The sequence below is a fragment of the Jaculus jaculus genome, chromosome 12 (genome assembly GCF_020740685.1).
Source record: "Jaculus jaculus isolate mJacJac1 chromosome 12, mJacJac1.mat.Y.cur, whole genome shotgun sequence".
NCBI classification, from domain to species: domain Eukaryota; kingdom Metazoa; phylum Chordata; class Mammalia; order Rodentia; family Dipodidae; genus Jaculus; species Jaculus jaculus.
The window spans coordinates 91,531,375-91,557,263 of NC_059113.1; the positions used below are offsets into that span (position 1 = coordinate 91,531,375).

Below are 25,889 nucleotides of genomic sequence, written 5' to 3' on the forward strand. Positions count from 1 at the left end.
GCCTAGGACCCAGCCCCGCGTCCCCGGACACCGCACTCTCAACCGGAGCCCGATCGCTTGCCGCCCGAGGTGGCCGGAGGGACGACGCGCCAGGCGGCGAGCCGAGGCGAGGCGGGGCGCCACCGAGCGGAGGCCGGTGGGTGAAGTCCTTCCCCGGCCCAGCGGCGCAGGCGAGGCTCGATCGCGCGCAGGCGGCACGCCGAGGACTCCGACCGCCCCGTCGGGGAGCCGGCCAGCTCGTCCGGGCTGCGCTGCTCCGGTGTCCGGAGCGTCTACCTCCCCGTTGACCCTCGGGGCTGCCCGGACTCTTTCCGCCCCCTCCTGCGCTCCGCAACCCGCCCGGCGTGCACCATGAGCGGCGGCGAAGTGGTCTGCTCCGGATGGCTCCGCAAGTCCCCCCCGGAGAAAAAGTTGAAGCGTTATGTAAGTGAAGAGAGGTCCTCCTGGCCGCTGCTTTGCGGGCCTCGGTACCCACTCCCCTCCCTGGCTGCAGCGGGTCTTCCACGAACCCTGCTCGTTTTTTCCTTCGGTCCCTTTTCTCCCCGGTGCTTGCTGCTCACTCCCGTCGCCGGAGTCCACTTGGCCCGGCAACTTTCTTCCTCCGGACTGGATTGCAGACAGCCGGCTTTCCCGGGCCTCGTCGTCACCCCTTGGGAGGGCCCGGATTTCCAACTTAGTGCCTGTTGCATGTTTCTTGTTAATTCCATTTAGTAAGAGTGGGGTGCGATGGGGAGGGGAGTCTCTCTCTCTCTCTCTCTCTCTATATATATATATATGTATATATATGTATATATGTATATAATCTATCTATCTATATCCTACCTACCTCTGATTACAATGGCACTGCTCACTTCCCTGCATTGGAAAAACCATCGAGGTATTTGCACTCTGCCAGTCCTCCCTTGGGTCCGCGCTCTCTCTTTCATGCCCCTCGGAGGAGGTGGTCGAGGGAAGAGAGATGGAAATCTGAGGAATAGGGCAGAGGGAACACCTCTCAAGTGCACGCGCAAAAAGGAAAAAAAAAAAAAAAAGGAAAAAAAGAAAGAGAAGTTGTTACGCGCCCTACCGTCTGCTTAGCAGGGTTCGCATTTTCGCGGTTTTGAATCGAGGGACATTGGAGTTTGGCCCGGGAGGGAGCTCGAGTCCGTCGGATGCGACCGGAGGGCGCTGGGGGGAGCCTAGTGGCTGGTGTTTGGGCGCCTTGGACGCTCGCTCGCTCGCTCTGTCCAGCCCTCGCAGGAAGGGACAGCTGAAGCCAGCAGGGATTTCTGGGTGCTGTGAATCTTTCCCAGGGCACCAGAGCGGCTTAAATGGTATTTGGGTAATTGATTCAAGATGTTGATTGTGTTAAACTGTTTTAGCTGTTAGGAAAACTATTCCTTGGAGCAGCCAACCTTACTGGAGTGGAAATCTGTGATCTCTCCAGGAGTCTGGAATCTTATTCCCACAACCCATGGTTAATTTTTCCGCTGTTCCCAAAGAAATGACACTTTGGCCTGGCCATCTGAAGCAGTGCTTCCCCCCCCCCTACGCCCCCCCCCCCCCCCCCGGTAAAATTTGGTTCCCAAACCCACACCAAACCCTGTACTCCTTATCCTACTGATGGAACCTGTTTCTTGAGGGATATCTACACCCAGTACTGAGAACTCAAGTTAATCCCATTAGTCACTGTTTGCTTGCATAAAACAGAGGTGCAATAGTGAACTTCGCTGACAGCTTACCAGTGAGTTTCTGGTTTACCTTCTGCCAGAATTTATTACAGTCAAGTAATTTCACTGAAGGACTTGCTGCCACAGATCATAAGAAAGCTCTCCAAAACTGTGCAGTCCTCTCCATCTGTCATGGATATCCTGGTAAAGATGCTAACTTTATTCCAAAAATAGGATAGTGACAGTGGCTTCTTCAGCTCTTAATTCTAAAGGGAAGTGTGTGTGTGTGTGTGTGTGTGTGTGTGACAGAGAGAGAGAGAGAGAGACAGAGACAGAGACAGAAGCAGGAGGGGGCAGGTAGATAGATACATTTGTTTTCAGAAGGCATCGTTTAGGAAAACACTTTTAGGGTTCTTGGGGAAACAAGGATATTTCCTGCTAATGATAATAGACACCTAATATGCTCTTTCACATAGTTCAGCGCTCACAAAAGATGCTGAGCACCGTATTAGGACTACCAGCCTTAAGATTAGAATATTGTAGGATAATGCTTGCTTCCTGGGCTTGCAATTTAATGCAGTTATCAGTCAGGAAGAAAACCGACCAAAAGATCATCTTAAAACCAAATAAGATAAATGTGTATGTGGGGGATTATATATTCCATTTACAATTTTTTTTTTTAGCAAATATGTGTGTAGATAGATGTTTGCATGTGTATGTATGACATTTGATGACCCCAGAGGTTTTTCTAAGGTATGGATTGTGTGTTTACCAACAGAGCGAACAAGCTAAATAACACAAACATGCCAGCAGTGGCATTTGAACCAGGTCTTGGTTATAAAAGGTTAGTGAGTCTCTCTTTCAGTATTCTTCAGATATACAGCTCAAAGCCAGAGAGATGGCTCAGTGGTTAAGGCACTTGCCTGCAAAGCCTAAGGACCCTGGTTCGATTCCCCAGTATCCATGTAAAGCCAGATGCACAAGGTGATGCATGCATCTAGGAGTTCATTCCTTAAAGTGGCTAGAGGTCCTGACTTTCCCATTTTTTTTTTTTCTCTCTCTCTGTCTGCTTCTTTCTCTCTCAAATAAATAACACAGCTCAGGTTAAGTCATCTCTGGAAGTCCTTTTGGATGCTAATATCAGAATATTGGTTGAGAAGCAAGAAAGAGGTGTGGATCAGAGGTACTGCGAAGTACATAAGGCCCTTTGTTTGACTCAAGTAGCTTTTGAAGTTTGGGGACAGCGAGACAAGTATGGTGTCGGTGTGTGTTTTTATTTTTTGTTTTGTTTTTTTTTAATCTGTGTGTCCCAAGTTGAGTGGTGTGGATATTTTATATTTTATAGGTGCTTTGAGAAATCAGGTCAATCCCTAAATTGTGCTTTTAGCACAAGGCAGGATATGGGGGAAGCCAGCGGGTCTTAGGGGTTTCTTGCTGGGCGGAACCAGAAGTGTTTACTTGACACGGTACTGAAGGGTTGAGGCTGGTCCAGGAAGACAGTGGACTGGTTCGTGACCCAGGATTGAGGGGTTAGATGATGACATGGATGGTGGTTATATTATCTTATTTGTTTGGTTGATTGCCCAGAAGATTTTGACTTTCTCTGATTATTGATATCCAGCTTGGTTTTTTTGTGAAAGGAACTTTTACCACTACCGACGATGGAGGCGTGTGCGCTCACCTATTTTCTGTGCTTGCTTCATAGAGAAGGCAAAATGCTGCTTGGTAACGGTTTTTGTTTATTTCCGGAATGTGTGTGTGGTGTGTGCACGCATGTGTGCATGTGTGGGTGAGTGTACACGCACACGTGTGTGAATGCACATGAGTATGTGTGTGTGCTTTTGGATGTCTAGTGGCCGCCTCAGTCTCTCCTTCCTCTTAACTTTTAAAATTTAATTCATTTATTTGAAAGAGAGAGGCAGATAGAGAGAGAGAGAGAATGGGCACGCCAGGGCCCTCAGACTCTGCACACGAACTCCAGATGGGTGCATGTGCCACCTTGCACGTCTGGCTTTATGTGGGTACTGGGCCGTCAAGCCTGGGTCCTTAGGCTTTGCAGACAAGTGCCTCAACTGCGGCTCCGTATCTCCAGCCCTCTCTTCACCTTTCTTACTGAGACGCAGTCTCTTACTAAGGGCAGAACTCCCTGATTCTGCTAGTCTAGTCCAGCAAACCACTTTGCTCTGGGGATCGGCCTGTTTCTGCCTTCTGCTGGGGTTATAGGTATGCTGCGATAACCAACGTTTAAGTGGGTGCTGGGGATTTGAACTCAGGCCCTCATGCTTGCATGGCAAGCACTTTACCAACTGAGTCCTCGAGTCAGCCCTGTTTTTTTTGTTGTTGTTGTTTTGTTTTGTTTTCTGAGGTAGGATCTCACACTAGCTCACGCTGACATGGAATTCACTATTTGCTATATAGTCTCAGGGTGGCCTCGAACTCTCTGTGATCTTCCTACCTCTGCCTCCCTTGTATTAGGATTAAAGGCATGCGCCACCACGCCTGGCCGAGCCCTGGTTTTTTTTTTTTTTTTTTTTTTATAAATTTATTTATTTGAGAGCGACAGACACAGAGAGAAAGACAGATAGAGGGAGAGAGAGAATGGGCGCGCCAGGGCTTCCAGCCACTGCAAACGAACTCCAGACGCGTGCGCCCCCTTGTGCATCTGGCTAACGTGGGACCTGGGGAACCGAGCCTCGAACCGGGGTCCTTAGGCTTCACAGGCAAGCGCTTAACCGCTAAGGCATCTCTCCAGCCCCTGGTTTTTATATTTTAAATATTTTGTGTTGCTGGGGACTTCACACATCATAGTAGGCTTCTGAGCTGTCCCCTAACTCCTAGATAAATTGTTTTAATATTTTCTTCCTCCCTCCCTTCCTTTTAGCCTCCCTCCCTCCCTCCTTCTTCCTTTCTTCTCTTTCAGAGAGAGCAAAAGGCAGAGAGAATGGGTGCACCAGGGCCTCTAGCCACTGCTAAAGAACTCCAGATGCATGCCCGACTATGTGCATCTAGTTTAAGTGGGTCCTGGGGGGTTGAACCTGGGCCCTCAGGCTTCATAGACAAGTGCCTTAACTGCTAAGCCATCTCTCCAGCCCTAATAATTGTGTTTCTTTTCTTTTCTTTTTTATTAATTTATTTGCAAGCGGGGACGAGGGAGCAGGGCTCCAGCTGCCGCAAACTCCAAATGCGTGTACCACTGTGCATTTGGCTTCATGTGGGTACTGGGGAATCAGATCTGGGTTGTCAGGCTTTGCAGACAAGTACCTTAACCACTGTGCCATCTCTTTATTTATTTATTTATTTTCTTTATTTTTTGCAATATTATTTATTTGCAAACGATGCAGGAGTGAGGGGCCAGAGAATAGGCTTGGGTGTTCCAGGGCCTCTTGACACTGCAAATGCATTCTGGCCAGATGCATGTGGAACTTTGCGCTTGGTTTAAGAGGGTACTGGGGGAATTGAACCCCAGGCTGTCAGGCTTTGTAAGCCAGCGCCTTTTGCCACTAAGCTCTCTCTTCAGTCTCATATATGTATATATTTAGTTTAAATATGTGTGTGTGTGTGTGTGTGTGTGTGTGTATAAATGAGCAGAGTCAATGTGAAAAGATATCTTGGATGCTTGATACCGCAGTTATTAAATGAGCCTTCAGGGAGTTTCAGCATCATGATTCTGATTCTGCTGGGAAAGAAGTGTCATTCTGGGAATTTTGACAGTTGTCTCATTGCTTACAGTATTTATAATCAGTGCAAACACTGATTAACATGATTGTTAAGGGCTTGCAAGTGACAAAAAAAAAATTGTCTTAGTTTTATCTCTTAGTGCCCTCTTGAATTATGGTCCCAGATGAATTCCATTTCCAGCTCCCAGTTGGTTCTTACATTGTTTCCTTCATTTGCCAGTGTGTTCATCTGATGGGGAAACTTTTCTTGGTAAGTCCCAGAGAGGGAAATTGAATAGTTCAAGTGAGCCTCCAGAATAAATTCTGCAGTCATTTCTTTTTAATCTTTTCTATGTAAGTGTGTTTCATTCTCTGTGAGGTTGTTTAAAATCTACCTAGATGGAAAGTGAGAAATCCTACGATTTAATTTTTATTTTAAAATTAACAACTTCCATGATTGTGAACAATATTCCATGGTAATTTCCTCCCTTCTCCCACTTCCCCTTTGAAACTCCACTCTCCATCATATCCCTCCCCATCTCGATCAGTCTCTCTTTTATTTTGATGTCATGATCTTTTCTTCTTATTATGACAGTCTTGTGTAGGTAGTGTCAGGCACTGTGAGGTCATGGATATCCAGGTCATTTTGTGTCTGGAGGAGCACATTGTAAGGAGTCCTACCCTTTCTTTGGCTCTTACATCCTTTCTGTCACCTCTTCCGCTATAGACCCTGAGCCTTGGAAGGTGTGATAGAGATATTGCAGTGCTGAGCACTCCTCTTTCAATTCTTCTCAGCACTGTGATGCCTTCTGAGTCATCCCAAGGTCACTGCCATCTGAAAAGAAAACGTTCTCTAATGAAAAAGTGAGAGTAGCGTTAATATATAAGTATGAGCATTAAGAGAAGTGCTTACTGGACAGTTTGATGAACATATATACATTTAGCCAGATAGCAGCAGATGTTACACCCCTAGGGCTCATGACTACCCCTTTTGTAGATTTTCAGTATCAAGGGTATACTCCCTCCCATGGAATGGGCTTCCAGTCCAATTAGAGGGCGGTCGATTTCCCCCATAACAGATGTGCCACTATTGCACCCATTGGCTAATTTGGCCTGTTTGGCAAAATATAAGGCTTGCAGTGTCCACTGTGGAGTATCTTCGCTGGTGATAAATTCCAGGAATTTTTTACAGTTTTTTTGAATATATTTTTTTTATTTATTTGAGAGAAAAAGAGGCAGAGAGAGCGAGAGAGAGAGAGAGAGAGCGAGAGCACGCGCGCACGTGCACACCAGGGCCTCCAGCCACTGCAAACGAACTCCAGATGCATGTGCTCCCTTGTACATCTGGCTTACATGAGTCCTGGAGAATCCAACTGGGACCCTTTGGCTTTCCAGGCAAATACCATAACCAGTAAGCCGTCTTTCCAGCCCTTTTTACAGTTTTACTACTACTTTTTATTTTTTTTTAACTTTGTTAAGGAATTGTAAAGCATTGTTACCAGGGTTACAGACATAAGTAAATTCCTAGTAATATGTTCTCAACAGTGATGCTTGGATTTTTATTTATTTATTTATTTATTTATTTGAGAGCAACAGACACAGAGAGAAAGACAGAGAGAGGGAGAGAGAGAGAATGGACGCGCCAGGGCTTCCAGCCTCTGCAAACGAACTCCAGACGCGTGCGCCCCCTTGTGCATCTGGCTAACGTGGGACCTGGGGAACCGAGCCTCGAACCGGGGTCCTTAGGCTTCACAGGTGAGCGCTTAACCGCTAAGCCATCTCTCCAGCCCTTTTTATTTATTTATTTGAGAGAGAAGACGAAGGAAACACAGTGGGCACGCCAGGGCCCTCAGCTGTTGCAAATGAATTCCAGATGCATGTGCCACTTTGTGCATCTGGCTAACATGGGCCCGGGGGAATCAAACTTGGGTCCTTTGGCTTTGCAGGCAAGCACTTTAACCATTCAGCCATCACTCCAGCCCAGATTCCTTTTTTAAAAATTAAAATTTTATTTTATTTTATTTTTGTCTTTTCGAGGTGAGGTCTCACTCTAGCTCAGGCTGACCTGGAATAGTCTCAGGGTGACATTGAACTCATGGCAATCCTCCTACTTCTGCCTCCTGAGTGCTGGGATTAAAGGCGATCATCACCACGCTCAGCTCTTTTCTTTTTAATTTTTAAATTTACTTATTTGTTTGCACGTATGTGTGTGTATGCTCACACGCATACATGCACTACTGCCTCGTGCTGCTGCAAACAAAGGCTTATCCATCTTAATCTAGGTGGCTTGGGAGCTGAACCCTGGCTGGTAGGCTTTCCGGTACCATTAACTATTGAGCCATCTCCCCAGCCCCTAGATTCTTTTTTAGTTTTTAAATTTAAGCTTAAATCTTTCGAACTAGTCATGGGATCATTGTGGTTAATTCAATCCATGTATCAAATGTGATGAGCAGCTCAGAGTCATTAGCATCTTCATCTCCTTGAACATCCCTTGTTTCTTTGTGTTAACAACTTTTGAACTTCTCTCTTCTAGTTCTTGGTACACTGCTTAATAACACATTTGGCTGGATGTCAGATTGACGATGAGTTCTTTAAAGCAGTAATGGTGGAATTTCCGTCAGGACTCGGGATTTTCACTGAGATGAATGTAAGTGTGGAAACAAAGGCTTGCTTCCAGCCAGCTGGCTGCCACCCTGGCTCGCAGGGGCGCTGCCCCGTGGCCAGCCTCTCCAGCCTGGGCACCCAGTGGGGCCTCCTGCGCCGCCTTCTGGACTTCCAGCCTTGGGCAGGTGTGCCCTCTCGGCAGGAGAACCTGCCAGTGAGGCTGGGGCAAGGTGGCCTGTCATCAGGGAGCCAGCCGGAAAGCAGGTCCTCAGCCGGTTCTTAGGTGGATAATTTGTCACCCAGCTTGAAGTGTCTGTTCTGCAGCCGTCAATTCATAGGATGGCTCTTGTCTGGACTTTTGAGAGCATACCCCTGGTTCTGGAAATGGGCCTGGACCCAGAAATAACCTTTCTCACTGGGTGGGCACCTGACATCTGATGTGGAGGAGAAAAGCCTGGGCAGCCATCTCCTTGGGTGAAGGACAGCCTGGACATGTGTGCTCAACGTGAAGCTCTGCCCAAGCCCTTCCTGCCGTTCCTGGGATCCCCAGGAGCCATTGACAAATTGCGAGCTTGTGTTTATGGAGAGACTGAAGGAGCAGAATTACTCTGTCGAAGGAAAACGTTCCCTGTTATCTCATGTCAGTAAACAATCCTTTCAAATTTCCCATGTTTTCTGTTCACCTTTTCAACTGTGACAGGCCATTGTTTCTATGAACACAGATCTGTAACTAGTAATTACATTAAGCTTTTATACCAAGTATAATGATAGTTAATTCTTTTGTTGTGCCTGGGCGTAATGATAAATAGTACAAAACTCTTGCTGAGTCTTTCACTATAATTGCTGTCTTTTGAGGATTCAAAATTACTATTTGGAAAATATGGCTATTTGGCTACCTTTTTTTTTCTCCCCCTGATGTAGGGTCTCACTCTAGCCCAGGCTGAGCTGGCACTCACTCTATATAGTCCCAGGCTAGCCTGGAATTCGCAGCGATCCTCCTACCTCTGCTTTCCAAGTGCTGAGATTAAAGCCACGTGCCAATACAATCTGCTGCCTATCAGTTTTTACCCTCAGAAGGAGTCCCTTTTTCTTCTGCAAACAGTAGCTGAGTGCCCAGTGGTCAGTTGCAGCAGACAGCTTCGGGCTCACTGAGATGAACTTCCTGACCAGGAAGTTCCATGATGGCAGAAGAAGCTGACCTGCTCTCACAGGTCCAAGAAGAGAGTGAGAAGCCACAAGGAAGTCAAAAGCCCCACAGCAGGCTTAAGGAACTCCAGGTGGAACTAAACACTTCGTATATCTTTAGATTGGAATTTCAAACCCACCACCACACCTTGAGATCCGCCCAGTGACACCTCCTCCAGCCTGGTGGCTGCAGATGCAAACCACAGACTGATAAAACACTGAATAGACTGAGGGCCGTCTATTCCAGCCGCATCAGAGGAGGCTCATTCTTCGCTAAGAGCAGAAGTGGGAGACACACTTCCAGAATTAACTTTTCAACTCTTGGGATTGAGGAAGTTACTACATAGGGTAAGAGAAATGAAGGGAGAGACAGGTTAACGAAGCAAGGGAATGTTCTTATTTCTCCTGGAAATGGGCGTGAGCCTCCCCCCACCCCCCAACGTTTCTGGTTCTTTCCAGTTGTCAACCTGGCAGTTACAAACTGTCCTAACATCAGGTTTGTCACTTAGCATGCAGCTGGGATTGTCATAAAGCTAGAGGTCCACTGCTGGTAGTTAGCTCTCAGCCAGCTTGGGTCTTCACGGTGCCCACCTGAGGAGGAACTGCTAGGGTTCAGGCCACTTGTTCTGGCAGGTAAACAAGATAAGGACAGGGTACACAATCGGCTAGGTCACCTATGCAGAACGTCCAGTGACAGTTTTAGAATTCTGCTGCTTAAAAAGAAAATTTAGATGGGCGCGGTGGCGCATGCCTTTAGTCCCAGCACTCAGGAGGCAGAGGTAGGAGGATTGCCATGAGTTTGAGGCCACCCTGAGACTACATAGTGAATTCCAAGTCAGCCTGGGCTAGAGTGAGACCCTACATTGAAAAAACACATAAAAAAATTAAATTTTTTAAAATTTAAATTTATTTATTTATTTATTTTGAGAGTGACAGACAAAGAAAGAGGCAGAGAGAGAGAGAGAGAATAGGCGTGCCAGGGCCTACAGCCACTGCAAACAAACTTGAGACGCGTGCGCCCCCTTGTGCATCTGGCTAATGTGGGTCCTGGGGAGTTGAGCCTTGAACCGGAGTCCTTAGGCTTCACAGGCAAGTGCTTAACTGCTAAACCATCTCTCCAGCCTCCAATTTTTGTTGTTTTGTTTTTGAGGTAGGGTCTTACTCTGGCATAGTGATGCATGCCTGGGAGACAGAGGCAGGAGGATTAAGAGTTTGAGGGTGGAGCCGGTGTGGTGGTGCATACTTTTAATCCCAGCACTTGGGAGGCAGAGGTAGGAGGATTGCTGTGAGTTTGAGGCAACCTGAGACTCCATAGTGAATTCCAGGTCAGCCTGGGCTAGAGTGAGACCCTACCTCAACCCTCTCAAAAAAAAAAAAAAAAAAAAGCTTTGAGGGTGGGGCTGGAGAGATGGCTCAACTGTTACAAATCCCGATAGCCTAGGGTTGATTCCCCAGGACCCACATCGGCCACAAAATGGCACATGCATCTCGGGTTTGTTTGCAGTGGTTGGAGGCCCTGGCGTGCCTATTCCCTCTCTCTCTTGTTCTTATTCTCTCTCTCCACACTTCTCTCTGCTTCCAAAAATAAATAAAATATTTTTTTAAAAGTTGAGGACAATTTGGGCTCCATAACAAGACCCTGTCTTAGAATAATAATAATTTGATCCAAGCACAGATGGTTTCATTGAATACATTATTGCTGTTACTATTTTTATTTTATTTTATTTTATTTTGTTTTGTTTTGTTTTGTTTTGTTTTACTACAGAGAGAGAATGGATGTGCCAGGGCCATTGCAAATGAACTCCAGATGCATGTGCCACCATGTGCATCCAACTTAGATGTGTACTGGGGAATCAAACCTGGGTCCTTAGGCTCTGCAGGCAAACACCTTAACCTGTAAGCCATCTCTCTTGCCCACTGTTATTATTATTTTTGAGGTAAGGTCTCACTGTAGCCCAGGCTGACCAGGAATTTACTGTGTAGTCTCAGGGTGGCCTAGAACTCACAGCAATCCTCCTACCTCTGCCTCCCAATTGGTGGGATTAAAGGAGTGCACCACCGCACCCGGTTTTACTGTTAGTAATTTTGAAGCAAGGTGTCATGTAGTCTGTGTAGTTGAGGATGACCTTGAGCAAGCCGTGATCCACATGCCTCTGCCTCCCAAGTGCTGGAATTGCATGTGTGCCAATGAACCTGGTCGATGCAGTCAGTGCTGGGATCTCACCTGTGGCTCCGTCTCCAGCCCTTCATCTTTTTTAAATTTTTTTGTTTATTTATTTATTTATTTGAGAGCGACAGAGAGGAGGAGGAGAGAGAGACTGAGAGAGAGAGAGAGAGAGAGAGAACGGGCACGCCAGGGCCTCCAGCCACTGCAAACGAACTCCAGACGCGTGCGCCCCCTTGTGCATCTGGCTAACGTGGGACCTGGGGAACCGAGCCTCGAACCGGGGTCCTTAGGCTTCACAGGCGAGGCTTAACCGCTAAGCCGTCTCTCCAGCCCCCTTCGTCTTTTTAGGTATACAGAACCCAGGACACTTGGCTGCTGAGCTGTGGACACTGGGTGCCCCGCTCCAGCACCCACAGCACTGCTTGGTTCATAGTAGAAGGTTCTGCCAGTGTCTGTTGATTGAATAAGAAACAGGTATTTCAGGAACTTTTGTAACATGCCGTGTGTGGAATGCAGTGGAGGCCCAGGCCCGCTCCCTGCCCTTTAGTTTCTAATCTGTTCGTGAAGACAGTTTGTAGACACGTGAACATTTGAGTAACTTTGTCGTGCCGTCAGAAGGTGTCAAGAGATTAGTTATGGGGCCATCTGTGATTAATTGGCAGATGTGGGCTGTGGGGTTTTGTAATTGCCCAAGAGTTCAGAGTAGAGGGAGTCTAAGGGCTGCCAGGGAGAAAATCACAGGTGAGTCCCAAGCTCTGGTCCTAGAAGAGCTGAGGTTGGTAGCAAAATTCTAATTTTTAAAGAATTTTTTTTTTTTTTTTACTTATTTGCAAGGAGAGAGAGAGAGAGAGAGAGAGAAGAGGGAATGGGCACACCAGGGCTTCACGCCCTTGCAGGCAACCTCCAGGAGTGGGCGCCACTTTGTACATCTGGCTTTGCATGGGTCCTGGGGAATCGAAGCCCGGTGCTTAGGCTTTGCTGGCAAGTGCCTTAACCACTCTCTGAGCCATCTCTTCAACCCCCAAATTCTAATGTTTTACAGAGAGAAAGGGGCTGGAACACATAAATGCTAGGTGGGCGTGGCCTGTAATCTCAGCCCTGGGGAGGAGCTGACCAGGGATAGGACCAAGCTCGTTAGTAGCTCTTCTAGCCTTATTTGTCCCTGCCTCAGTGAAGTGGAGAGAGATGTGGGAAGATACCCAATGCCAACCTCTGGCCTCCACATGCATACGCTCCTCACACCCACATTGCTTGTGTGTCCACACATGTGAACATGCGTGTATACACGTGCAAGGGGGGAAAGGTGGGGGGGAGAAGACATCCTAGCGACAAGAAGCTCTTTGGGACACTTCACTTTCATGCCTGGAGCTTGTATGGCCGAGCACTTTTTGCTTCTACCACGAATACTCTTCGATGGTTCCCTAAACCACAAGCAACCTGTTTGGTCACCTGAGCTGATTAAAATTCCAAGGGACATGTGTTATTTAAGATTTCTTTATGTCTGTTTTCGGCTAAATAATTCATTCTGGCAAGCATTTAGTTTACAACAGGAGAGGGAGAGTGTTCTGGTGGGTGGAGGAATCAAAGGGCCTTTGATTCGTTTGCTTCTGAGTTTCAGCAGGAGGGCCAGTGCTGCCCTGGGCTAGCTTCTGAATTTGGACTTTGGAGGCCATCTTAGCCCAGCTGTGAGAGTGCCAGCCAGTGCTGGAGGGAAGAGAATACCGCCATTGGGTTCCCTGAACCCCTTCTGCCTGTTGATGGGGGGGGGGGGGCTTCCAGCTCGCATTCCTCACATTAACGTGGTGGCTGATTTCCACTGAGTTAGAGCCCCAGCTGTATTTGCCATTTGAACTTGGACTGCTGGAGTCGCATTTCTGAGACTCCAGCCTCACAGTCTGTGTGTCAGCTAAGTATAGAAAACTTAGAGTCACAGCTCCCTTTATTCTGGCTTCTTGGACCCAAGTGAAATTAGTATTCTTTACATTACTGAGGAAGAAGTGGCCTATTGTACGCTGGATTTCCACATCTCTTAACTAAGCAGCCTGCTCCATTGCTAGCACGACAGAGGAGCCCCATGAAATTGTAGGTGGCAACTTAAAGGCCTGTGTTCTATTCTGGGGCAAGTCATTTTAGGAGCTGGAAGTTTCTGACCCATGCCAAGCCTGTATGTGTGAGCACCTTAAATAATCCAGGAATGCCTTAAGTGGAAGAAAGAGGCTTTTCTATTTTAAGCAATTCTCTTCATCTAGGGAAGAAGAAGAAAAAAAATCTCACTAGTTGAAAAGTTCTAATTTCCAAATGCATAAAGTCTAACCTAACAGGCTTTTAACCCTCTTATTGCCTACTTTGTAAAAAAAAAAAAAAAAAAAGCAAAAACAAAAAACAGACATAACAACACCCGAGTGAGGTTTGTGCATTGTAATGCATATTTGGTGGTTATCTCTTGTTACTCTAGCTCTTGAAGCTTGCTGATTACAACTTGTCGCTGCCAAGCCCTGTCCTGCAGTATTATCTGGAACAAAAAATTTTCCATGTGGTTACTTTAGCACTCTGCTATAGGCACGCTGTACCATGAAGGTATAAATTATAAAGGAGAGCGCACCTAGGAGGAGAAATGTGAGTTACCCTTATTTTGTGTTCTAGCGTTTAATTGTTCATTCCTTACCTCCATGCATTTCGGAAATGTTTGTCATATTCCTAAACTATGTTTTCCTTCAGAAAGAATGTCAAATATACAAAGGTTGTTTTTTTTTTTCTTTCCTTTTAATCTTCTGCTGCTGGTGGTGGTGGTGTGTGTGTGTTTTCTCAGCTTTTTGCTTTGAATGCTTACATGATCTAGGTAATTTTCTAAGCTATACATTCTAGAAAACAATGTCCTAAAGGAGGGGAGGAAAGAATGTCTACATTGTTTTATGAATTAAAAACAACATACTGAGAGTCCAAACATTTCTTTTCAATGTAAAAAAATCTTGGTATCTTTTTTTAATTTGTAAGGAAGAAAAATACTAAACTTTGTTTTTACTATACTGCTCATTGTGTTTCCTTTCCTCTTTTCTGTTTTTTGTTTTTTTTTTTTGCTTTAACATGATATGTTTTGAATCTTTTTTTTTTTTTGAAAACAGCTTTACCCATTCTTCTTTTAAAATACCATACATGGTAGCCAGGCGTGGTGGCGCATGCCTTTAATCCCAGCACTCGGGAGGCAGAGGTAGGAGGATTGCCGTGAGTTCGAGGCCACCCTGAGACTCCATAGTGAATTCTAGGTCAGCCGGGCTAAAGTGAGACCTTAACTTGGAAAACCAATTAAAAAAAAAATACACAATGGAAATAACCCATAAAAATCCCATTTTACAGTAGTTACAAGAGAGGAGGCCTTTCCTCTGATCTGAAGAAAGGGCAAGATGTCAATCCTAAGGCTTCACAATTTTGCCGATGCCAGATTCAATTCAATATGCCATTATTATTATTATTTTTTTTTTTCGGTTTTTCGAGGAAGGGTCTCACTCTAGCCCAGGCTGACCTGGAATTCACTATGGAGTCTCAGGGTGGCCTCGAACTCACGGCAATCCTCCTACCTCTGCCTCCCGAGTGCTGGGATTAAAGGCATGCGCCACCACGCCTGGCTACCATGTATGGTATTTTAAAAGAAGAATGGGCTAAATATTTTATTTTTATTTACTTATTTTAGAGAAAGAGAGAGATACAGAAATAGCCAGGGAGAGAGGGAGAGAGAATGGGTGCACCACGGCTCCAGCCACTGCAAACGAATTCCAGATATGTGCGCCCCCTTGTACATCTGGCTTACGTGGGTCCTGGGGAGTCAAACCTAGGTCCTTTGGCTTTGCAGGCAAGCACCTTAACCGCTAAGCTATCTTGGCCTTTTTATTTATTTATTTTTAAATTTTTTTTTTATTTACTTATTTGAGAGTGACAGACACAGAGAGAGAGACAAATAGAGGGAGAGAGAGAGAATGGGCGCGCCAGGGCTTCCAGCCTCTGCAAACGAACTCCAGACGCGTGCGCCCCCTTGTGCATCTGGCTAACGTGGGACCTGGGGAACCGAGTCTCGAACCGGGGTCCTTAGGCTTCACAGGCAAGCGCTTAACCGCTAAGCCATCTCTCCAGCCCTTATTTATTTTTTTTGAGGTAGGGTCTCACTCTAGCCCAGACTGACCTGGAATTCACTATGGAGTCTCAGGGTGGCCTCGAACTCATGGCAATTCTCCTACCTCTGCCTCCCGAGTGCTGGGATTAAAGGCATGCGCTACCACGCCTGGCTTTCTCCATCCCAATTTATTATTATTATTATTATTATTATTATTATTATTATTTTTACTGGCACGCGCACGCATGTGTATGTACCAGGGCCTGTTGCTGCTGCAAATTAATGCCCATCCAGCTTTATGTGGGTGGCTGGGAAATTAAATCCAGGAGGCAGGCTTTGCAAGCAAACCCTTTTAGCTACTGAGCCATCTCTCCAGCCCCTATATTTGCTATTATTATTAAGACATATTTTAGCTAATCTACATGAAATAAGCAAGTGAGTATAGTTTTAGTCAGCTTCTTGTTTTGTTTTGTTTTTTTTCTTCGTTGAACGTAATGTAGTGGTTTGCCTGTCATCAGAAAAAAGCAAAGCTCTTTACTTTCTTCTCTGCACCCCTGTTTTGTTTACTCCCTTCTAGTGTTGAGTTGTGTCACTGCTGGAAGGTAATCAAAACTGGATGCGAGGGCTGGAGAGATGGCTTAGCGGTTAAGCGCTTGCCTGTGAAGCCTAAGGACCCCGGTTCGAGGCTCGGTTCCCCAGGTCCCACGTTAGCCAGATGCACAAGGGGGCGCACGCGTCTGGAGTTCGTTTGCAGAGGCTGGAAGCCCTGGCGCGCCCATTCTCTCTCTTCTCTCCCTATCTGCCTCTTTCTCTCTCTGTCACTATCAAATAAATAAAAATAAACCAAAAAAACTGGATGTGAGTGTCCCAGTCAGCAGGTAGATTGTTTTTTCCCTCCTGATGTACAGTTTTTAGTTACTACTGTATCGGGAAATGTGGTTCGGCCACTTTCTGACCAGCAGAACGCCTCCCTGACGCGACTACCTGAAGGAGACTGAAATGCCTGCTCTGTTTTCTCAGCTCCTTTCTGTAGCACCGTCCCGTAAAAGGCTCCGGCCAGAGTCTAGGAGCCAAGATTTAAGTGCTGCTGGTTGAAGGATGACCCCTTGGATTTTGGTTGAGAAGTACTGTAATTTCTCAGCTTTGAACAAGGACTACTTGGTAAAATGCCACCCTCCATATTTTGAATTCCAGTGGTGGTTTGTAGGGCTGGGGTAAGAATGATGACCTCATTTAGTTAGGGGGATGTTATTTGAACCCCCTCCCCTCCTGCAAAGTTATCAGTAACCTTCATGTTATATAGGAATGTTTTGTAATTTCAGGTTTAAATGTTTGAAGTGTTGAGAAATTCCCAGGAATGAAAAATATTAAGGAAGGTAACTTGTTTTTTAGTGATGGTGTTACACAAAAGTCTGAGTCATCTCCACTGGGTGTATAGGTCATTTGTCTCCAAGGAAAGGGGCAGCATTCTTTTCTGTTTTTCCTGTTGGTTTTTTTTTTTTTTCCTTTTTTCTTTAAGCAAATAGTCACAGACCAAATTTGTCAATGTGCAGTGCTCCAAACAGGAAAAGCAAACCTAGTATATTTTTCTAGATGATTTTCATAAGGATTCGCAACATAGACACAGTGAGAAGTATGTAGGTACAGATGCATGTGTGTATACATATGATCCATTTACACAATATACACAGAGTGAAAGGTATGAAGGTGCTTATACAAAATAACTACGGCTTTATATACTGTTCTTTGGTGTTTGTAACAGGATATTCTTTTCCAGAGAACAGAGGGCATTTGCGCTTTGTCTAAAGTATACCATGAAGAAAAAAAAAAAGTATACCGTGAGATGCCCTGCATATACTTTTGAACAGTGTGACTGTGGTTCCTAAAATCACAAACCACCTTGTCCAGGCTCCTAGGCCTTTCCTAACCCCTTCCTCTCCATGATGAGTGTTCTTTGGTTTTTCAGCCCATCTTATTTTGTACAATTTGCATTACAAAAACCATAGCTATATTGAATATCTCTTTACCAATTATCTGTGTCTCTTTCCCCACCAGTACAGAGGAGTCCAGCCTCCTTATTTTACAGGGAATTGAAAATTAGCTTCAGGGAGACGAATCGATTTGTCCGAGGTCGTACAACTTAACCAGCTGCTCCTTGGGGGTCAGATGTGTCACCTCTCAGGGGCAGTTCCTCTGGTCACCCGGTGAGCACCGGCTGTGAGGCAGGCACTGTGGAAAATTCAAACGAAGCGGCCAGGGGGACACTGCCTTCACTTTTTGTTTTATTATTTGCAAGGAGGGAGAGAGGGAGTCAGTGAGAGACAGAGACAGAGAGAGAGAGAGAGAATGGGTGCACCAGCGCCTCCAGCCACTGCACACTCAGATATATGCACCACTTTGTGCATCTGGCTTTACTGGAGACTCAAACCCGGGTCGTTAGGGATGGCAGGCAAGTGCCTTACCTGCTGAGCCATCTCTCAAGCCCCTGCGTTCACGCCTAAGGGCTTATATGCTAGCAGGGGACATGGGATGTGCTGGTACTGCAGATTGCATGATGAGTCACGGATATGTGAAGTGGGGCTTAGGTAGAATTCAGCACACAGAGATTAATTCAGGAATTCTAAGAAGGCTTCACAAAGGTGGCAAGAACCATTTCTTCAGATCTTAAAGGACCCATTTTCAGTGGTGAACTGGAGACTCAGTTTGCATTTCTCCCTTTCCCAGCCAATATTGAGTTGAGAGTGTAGATGTGGCTGTCCACTTCCTTGCTCTCCCCCTCCTTTTGATGGGGTCCTTTTCCCATCACTCTTATGCAAGCTGTTCCCACCAACTTCCCCCAGTGATCCCCTCATTGCCAAATCTAAGGGCACACTGGAGTTCTTTTTTCTGCTTTGTTATGAAATTCTTGAATACATTGTGGGAGATGGCCAAGCCTCTTCTCAGTCATGCCCTCCCCCCCCCCCCCCCCCCCCCCCGCCCCGTGTATCTTGCTGACGTAGGCTGTGGTCTGTATAGGGCTGTAAGGCTACAATGCTGACATTGGTTGGCCTGTGTTCTCCCTCCTCTGCCAGTGGCTCTTCATGCATTGAGAGGTTGTGAACTCCTTGGGAAATTTGATAAAAGACCTGGGCTTTTAAATTCATAGGATTTTTTTTTTTAAAAATGTTTTAGTTATTTGAGAGAAGAGGGCAGGGCATATAGAGAATGGGCATGCCAGGACCTCTAGCAACTACAAACATACTCCAGATGCATGTGCCACCTTGTGTGTCTGGCTTACGTAGGGAACTGGGGAACCTGTGTCCTTCAGTTTCCCAGGCAGGTGCCTTAACTGCTGGGGCATCTCTCCAGGCCTCACAAGACTTCTTAGAGATTGGATCTCATGTATCCTAGGCTGGTCTTGAACTTCTGATCTTTCTTTCTCCATCCCCTGGAGTGTTGTACACCACTGTACTCAGTTTCTTAGGTGCTGGGGTGGAACCCAGGGCTTTATGTGTGTCAGGCAAGCTCTCTTCCATCTGAGCTACAGCTCCAACCACGAGCTACTTAACTAGTAAGCACCTTTCTTCATGATGTTCCTGTGTAGAGCAGTGGGGTTGGGAGGATTTTTTTTTTTTTTTTTTTTTGCCCCTTCTAGGGGACATTTGGCCATGTTTGGGGACATTTTTGGTTGCCACAGTTGTAGGGGAGATCGAGTCAGAGTTGGCATTAACCACCCCGTATCCCATGGGACAGCCCCACATCAAAGAACCATCCATTTCCAACTACAGTGTGGCACCGTTGAGAAAGCCCTGCATGGAGCTGCCGTGTTCTTATGCCTCTGCTGTCTTTGTATTTCCCCGGGTTTCTCCTTAAGAGCCTGACATTGAGATACAGGCCCGTGTTTTATAGCACTGCAGTCAAGTGTTTACACCAGCCAGTGCTATCAGCGGCTGAGATTTTGAATACCAGAGAGGTGATGAAAGGCGTACGTGACAGGCAGAATCTCCCTCCCAAGTTCTGCTGTCCTTTGAATCATTAGCCAGATACTCACTTTGCCCCTGCTCGTTCGCTAAAACCCAACCTATTGTTGTCTGGGGGTGGCGTGGGGGGGAACGCTGAGTCATTTATTCATGTTTTTTATTACCTCTTGGCTGGAATATCACCATTCATTGTTCATAAGCTGCCCAGCTTGTTTACTTTTTATAAATTACATGTAATCAGGTCCTCTTGCAGGTCTGGCTACTGTAATTGGCAGTCGCCACAGAGCCGGGCGGACGGGTCTGGATTTATGCTGATGTCTCACATTGGGTTCGTGTTCCACTTGCCAAGCCTCCTTCTTTCTTGCCTTGTCCCCCTGGATTTGAAAAGGCAAGGGGAAGACAGGCCTCTTACTGCACTCGCTGATCTTGGATGATGTGAAAAATGAATTTATATCTTGCTAGAGTTCTTTTCTTTCTGGTCTTTAAAAAAAAAAATTAATTAATTGATTTGACAGAGAAAGAGAGAGAGAGATAATGGGCTTTCCAGGGCCTCCAGCCACAGCAAACGAACTCCAGACGCCTGCGCCCCCTTGTGCATCTGGCTAACGTGGGTCGTGTGGAATCGAACCTCGGTCTTTTGGCTTTGCAGGCAAACGCCATAACTGCTAAGCCATCCCTCCAGCCCCATTTGGTCTTTTTTGAAACAGGTTCTCACTGTAGCACAGGGTGATCTTGAACTCACATCACTTCTCCTACCTCTGCCTCCGGTGTCTGGGATTAAAGGTTTGCACCACCATGTCTGGTGGGTAAAATTCGTTAGGGAAAAGTAGAGGATCAAACTTGAGTGTTCATGACATCACCTGGGTCACTTCTGAAATGAAGGCTGTTCATTCTCATTTTCAACCCCTTCCAGTGATTTAAGTAAGTATTGTTTGGGGGGGGGGTGGTCCAGAAACTTGAATCTCCGCTGATTTTGGTGTAGGTAGTTGTCAGTTTATACTTATAAAACCCTGAGTTGCACATAGAGGAAAAAAGAAGGAAATCCAATACAAGCAAATCTCTATAAAAATTGGAATGAGAAACTCAGAATTCTCTTTTCCTTACTTCACTTCTCTTCAGATGAGTGGCATCCACTGGGATGCCTGAAAAGACAGGCATTTAGGTTATTTTCTAGCTGTGATTGCCATCAAGCTGTCCCCTTCCCAAAGGACATATGGAGAATAACTAAAGTAAAAGAATTTTCAGAAAGGCTAGCTTGTAAGAAAGTGCCTAGCATCCCTAAGACCTCAGAAGACATTGAGTCAAAGAAGGTATTAAGTAGGCGTCCTCTGCAAAAGAATGTGCATCCATTCAAAAAAGAATGTATATTCTCCAATCCAGAGTTTTCGTGTGGCTTAAAGATGAAAAGGCAAGATGAAGGAGGATTAGTTCGTCCCCAGAATTTCTGGTTATTCTGGCTGTAGGATCTGAGAGTGTATTATCATGGCCCAGATCTCCTGGAACCACTGAAAATTCAAAACCTTTTCCCATTGCCTTCTGAACACATGTCTGGCTTGCTCTGATTTTTTTTTTTTTATTAATTTTGAGATGTGGTTAATTTGTAAAAGAGTGCCAAACAAGTTCTGTTTAAGTAAAGAAGTGAGTTCTTCGGTTTTTAGTCTTTCCTTTTGTGTGTATGTATGTAGTCAAAGGCTTGTAGCAGAGTGAGAACAAGAGAGATGGATGGACCCTGATTTGAATGTCATAATGGTTACTTAACCCAGCAGAGGAATAAAATAATTTATTTCCAACTAGCTACCTAATGAAGTCCGTCTGCTTCTAGAAAATGTACTCTCTCACACACATATACACGCTACACACTCACACACTATTTTTTCTTTTGGAGAATTTTATGTATTTTTCATTAGTTTTTTAATATTTTGTATTTACTTATTTATGAGAGAGAAGAGAGAGAGAGAGAAAGAATGGGTGCGCCAGGGCCTCTAGCCATTGCAAATGAACTCCAGATGCATGTGTCACACTGTCCATCTGTCTGTCTTATGTGGCTATGGGGAATCAAACCTGGGTCCTTAGGTTTTATAGGCAAGGGCCTTAACTGCTAAGCTGTCTCTCCAGCCTCTTTGGAGAATTTTTTTTTTAAAAATCATTCTATTCAACTGCTTTGCAGAGAGATGTTGATCAAACATAATGATTTGGGAACTATGTATAAAATGATGGTGTCACCAGATTCAGTTAAACTGTCCGTCTTTACTTAACACTAATTGTCTGTACATCAGTCTTTCCTTTTCTACAAGCATGGCTCGGACACCAAGATTTCACTTCAGAGAATTTTACCCCTACCTTGCTCATCTTCCCTTCCTTCTTCGTTTATTTTCTCCACTTTTAAGTCCTTTAAATATCCTGCCCATCTGCCCACCAGATCTTCCAGAATCTTCTTCATATCTGCTTTGTAAGTGCTGAAGGTCATTACTGTCATTACATGAAATGTCTGCCACACCCACTTAGTGCACTGGTTGGCCACGGAAGTTTGGTTTAGAAGATAGAGCACTGTGCTCCCGTAGGCAACGGAGGCATTGTTGCTGGTTGCTGTGCCCTTCCAGAGCCAGCTTCTGCCACTGTCCCTGGCAGACGACCGAGGAAGGCACAGTGACTCCCATCCTGCTCCAGGCATCAAAGACCAGGCACACGACTTGCTTTCTTCTCCTCTCTCAGGTAATCTTATTCCCCTTGTTTTCGTGTGACTTTTTTTTAAAATTTTTTTCTGTTATTTATTTATTTATTTGAGAGGGACAGACGGAGAGAGAATGAGGCTGATAGACAGAGAGACAGAGAGAATGGGCGCGCCAGGGCCTCCAGCCACTGCAAATGAACTCCAGACGCGTGCGCCCCCTTGTGCATCTGGCTAATGTGGGTCCTGGGGAATTGAGCCTTGAACCGGGGTCTTTAGGCTTCACAGGCAAGCGCTTAACCGCGCTAAGCCATCTCTCTCCAGCCCTCATGTGACGTTTTTTAAATACATGCACTTGTTACAACTCTGTTATTAGTCTCTTAATATTACTAATTTTTTTCCTAGAGTCTGATCTAACCCATATATATTTAATCGAGAGGTAAATGTTTCCAGTGCAGTGAAGTGGCTTATAAAGAGAAGCATAACATTTAAATAGTCATCCCAGTACAGCTTAAAATTGCTGCTTATAAATTGTCAGTGAAGGGACTTGAACTCATGGTTTTCTGATTGGGCTTCAGCATGTAGGAAACAAAAGTTATAAAAGATTAGATAAGGGCTGGAGAGATGGCTTAGCGGTTAAGCGCTTGCCTGTGAAGCCTAAGGACCCCAGTTCGAGGCTTGGTTCCCCAGGTCCCACGTTAGCCAGATGCACAAGGGGGCGCACGCGTCTGGAGTTCATTTGCAGAGGCTGGAAGCCCTGACGCGCCCATTCTCTCTCTCTTCCTCTATCTGTCTTTCTCTCTGTGTCTGTCGCTCTCAAATAAATAAATAAATAAAATTTAAAAAAAAAGATTAGATAAGCAGATTTATTGCATTTGGTATAAGAAATGCTTCTTTAATGAGTGAGTGTGGATTTATCATTGAACCATAATACATACTTAGTCTTATAATATTTTTATATTTACTTGTATTCAATAGAAAATGTATAATAGGGGCTGGGTGTGGTGGTGCACGCCTTTAATCCCAGCACTCTGGAGGCAGAAGTAGGAAAATTGCCGTGAGTTTGAGGCTACCTTGAGACTACATAGTGAATTCCAGATCAGCAGATGAGACCCTACCTCACCTCCCCCTCAAAAGTACATAGATTGCATATAATATGTGGTGGTTTGAATAGATGGCCCCCAATATATTCAGTTCTTTATTGTTTGTAGTTTGCATCTGCTGGCTACCTGGCTAGAGGCAATGTTGGTACTTGATTATTTCAGGTCATAATTTTTTTTTTTTTTTTTTTTTTTTTTGGTTTTTTGAGGTAGGGTCTCACTCTGGCTCAGGCTGACCTGGAATTCACTATATAGTCTCAGGGTGGCCTCAAACTCTCGGAGATCCTCCTACCTCTGCCTCCCGAGTGCCCAGCTCAGGTCATCATTTTTAATAATTCCAATATATTTAAATCTTATTTATTTATTTCAATATTAATTTTTTTTTGTTTTGTTTTTCAAGGTAGGTTCTTGCTCAAGCCTAGGCTGACCTGGAATTCATTATGTCTTTTCAGGCTGGCCTCGAACTCACAGCGATCTGCCTATTCTGCCTCCCAAGTGCTGCGATGAAGGATGTGTACCACCACGCCTGGCTCTCCAGTGGTTCTTAAGCAACTAAAACATGGATATGCTTTTTCTAAAGCAAACGTGAAAAAAATTGTTGAGAAACCCATGTTCTTACTAAAGGAAATTGGAGCATAGATATATAAACACTTTACATCTTTCAAATCAGCTCCAGTTTTGGAAACATTCCAATCTGTTTTCACATAGAATCTTTATGTTTTTATGCCATACATTTTCTAACTATGAGATAGTTATTGATTCACGTAAAGCAAAAGATAATGATTCAAGAAAGAGAAAGGCCAATTTTTCTTACAATAAGCAAAGGAGAGAAAAAAAAAAAAACCTATTGCTTTTCCTATTCTGTGTGTGGTTTCAGACAGGACTTATTAGATACCCCTGTCTGGCCTGGCATTTGCACGTTGGCCTCAAATTTGTAATATCCTCCTTTCTCTGCCTCTGGAGTGCTGCTATTATTGAGGAGCGTCATGTGCCACCATGCTTGGCAGCTTTATTCTTCCCTTCCTTCCTTATTTATTTATTTTGGTTTTTCAAGGTAGGGTTTTGCTCTAGCCCAGGCTGACCTGGAATTTACTATGTAGTCTCAGGGTGGCCTCAAACTCACAGCGATCCTCCTACCTTGGCCTCCCTAGTGCTGGGATTAAAGGCGTGCGCCACCACGTCCGGCCTGGCCTATTATTTCTTTTTGAGACAGAACCTCATTTTGTTTTTTGGTTATTCGAGGTAGGGTCTCACTCAAGTAAATAAATAAAATAAATAAAAATAAACAAAAATTGTTTAAAAAGAAAAGAAAACAAACAAACAAAGAAAAAGACACAAAGCAAGCAAGCCAGCCAGTGGGCAGAGGACTGGGTGGAAACCCTTCCTTACCAAGACTACTTGTAACAGTAGAACACAGCAATCCAACAGGGACACGTGTATGTAAATGATCTACAAAGGGTCAGGAGACTCCTGCCTGTCTTTGAGTACATGCCTTTTTTTTTTTAAGGTAGGGTCTCACTCTAGCCCAGGCTGACCTGAGATTCTCTATGTAGTCTTAGGGTGGCCTTGAACTCACAGCGATCCTCCTACCTCTGCCTCCCGTCACTGCTGGGATTAAAGGTTTCGCCAGAGCCTCACTTTGTAGTTGCCATCCTCTGCCTCAACCTCTGCTGGCATTGCACGTGTGGTCTACCATGTCTGACTTTCTCTTAATGTTTCCTTCCATACAGTGGATTGCACCTTGAGCCCTGTGCTACACCTCTTTTTCCTATTTTTCATGAGAAAGGTGAGGCCTGGAGGGAGGGGGCGGAGCTTAGGTTGAAGAAATACTCTGAATCTACTAGCTGCCTCCAGCAGTCAGAAAGAAGGACTAGGCACCGCTACCAGATGCTCAGCCCAGGACTGTCCCCGAGCTGCCTATCTCCTCAGCAACTGCTGTTTCACTGTCACTTGAGCAGGTCTCTTGGTGTGTGTACAGAGGGGCGCTGGCTGAGATTTCCAGGCTCTTTGGTCCCAGACAAAGATTTGCATCAGAGATACATGATACAATAATAGACATGAGCCGGGCACGGTGGGGCGCACGCCTCTAATCCCAGCACTTGGGAGGCAGACGTAGGATTGCTGTGAGTTCGAGGCCACCCTGAGACTACATAGTGAATTCCAGGTCAGCCTGAGCTACAGTGAGACCCTACTTTAAAAAAAAAAAAGGCATGTACTCAAAGACTGGGCAGGGGTCTCCTGACCCTTTGTAGATCATTTACATACACGTGTCCCTGTTGGATTGCTGTGTTCTACTGTTACAAGTAGTCTTGGTAAGGAAGGGTTTCCACCCAGTCCTCTGCCCACTGGCTGGCTGGCTTGCTAGCTTTGTGTTTTGTTTTGTTTTTTCTTTTATTTTTTAACAAATTTTTTGTTTAATTTTATTTATTTGAGAGCTTCAGACAGACAAAAGAAGAGGCAGAGGGGCGGGGGGAGGGAGAGGGAGAGAATGGGTGCGCCAGGGCCTCCAGCCACTGCAGACAAACTCCAGATGCATGCGCCCCTTATGCATTTGGCTAACATGGGTCCTGGGGAGTTGAGCCTCGAACCGGGGTCCTTAGGTTTCACAGGCAAGCGCTTAACTTCTAAGCCATCTCTCCAGTCCTTGTTTTGTTTTTTTCAAGGCCTCACTGTAGCCCAGGCTGACCTGGCATTCACTATGTAGTCTCAGGGTGGCCTCGAACTCATAGACTGCTCCCCTGCCTCTGTCTCCCAAGTTCTGGGATTAAAGACGTATGCCACCACATCCAGCACATC

The 25,889-nt window shown here is 45.4% G+C and overlaps 1 protein-coding gene across 5 annotated transcripts in view; it reads left to right on the forward strand.

Annotated features, from left to right (window-relative positions):
* The first annotated feature begins 202 nt into the window (after nucleotides 1–202).
* The window catches only part of Gab1 (GRB2 associated binding protein 1), a 166,428-nt gene continuing 140,741 nt past the window's right edge, over nucleotides 203–25,889 (forward strand). For 2 of the 5 annotated variants that reach the window (XM_045131152.1, XM_045131153.1), the window contains exon 1: nucleotides 208–423. In XM_045131152.1, coding sequence (XP_044987087.1) covers nucleotides 352–423 — 72 coding nt within the window. In that variant the 5' untranslated portion in view covers nucleotides 208–351. Of the gene's footprint in view, nucleotides 424–25,889 lie in introns of all 5 variants that reach the window. The other 3 variants (XM_045131151.1, XM_045131150.1, XM_045131154.1) reach the window with 3 other exon arrangements.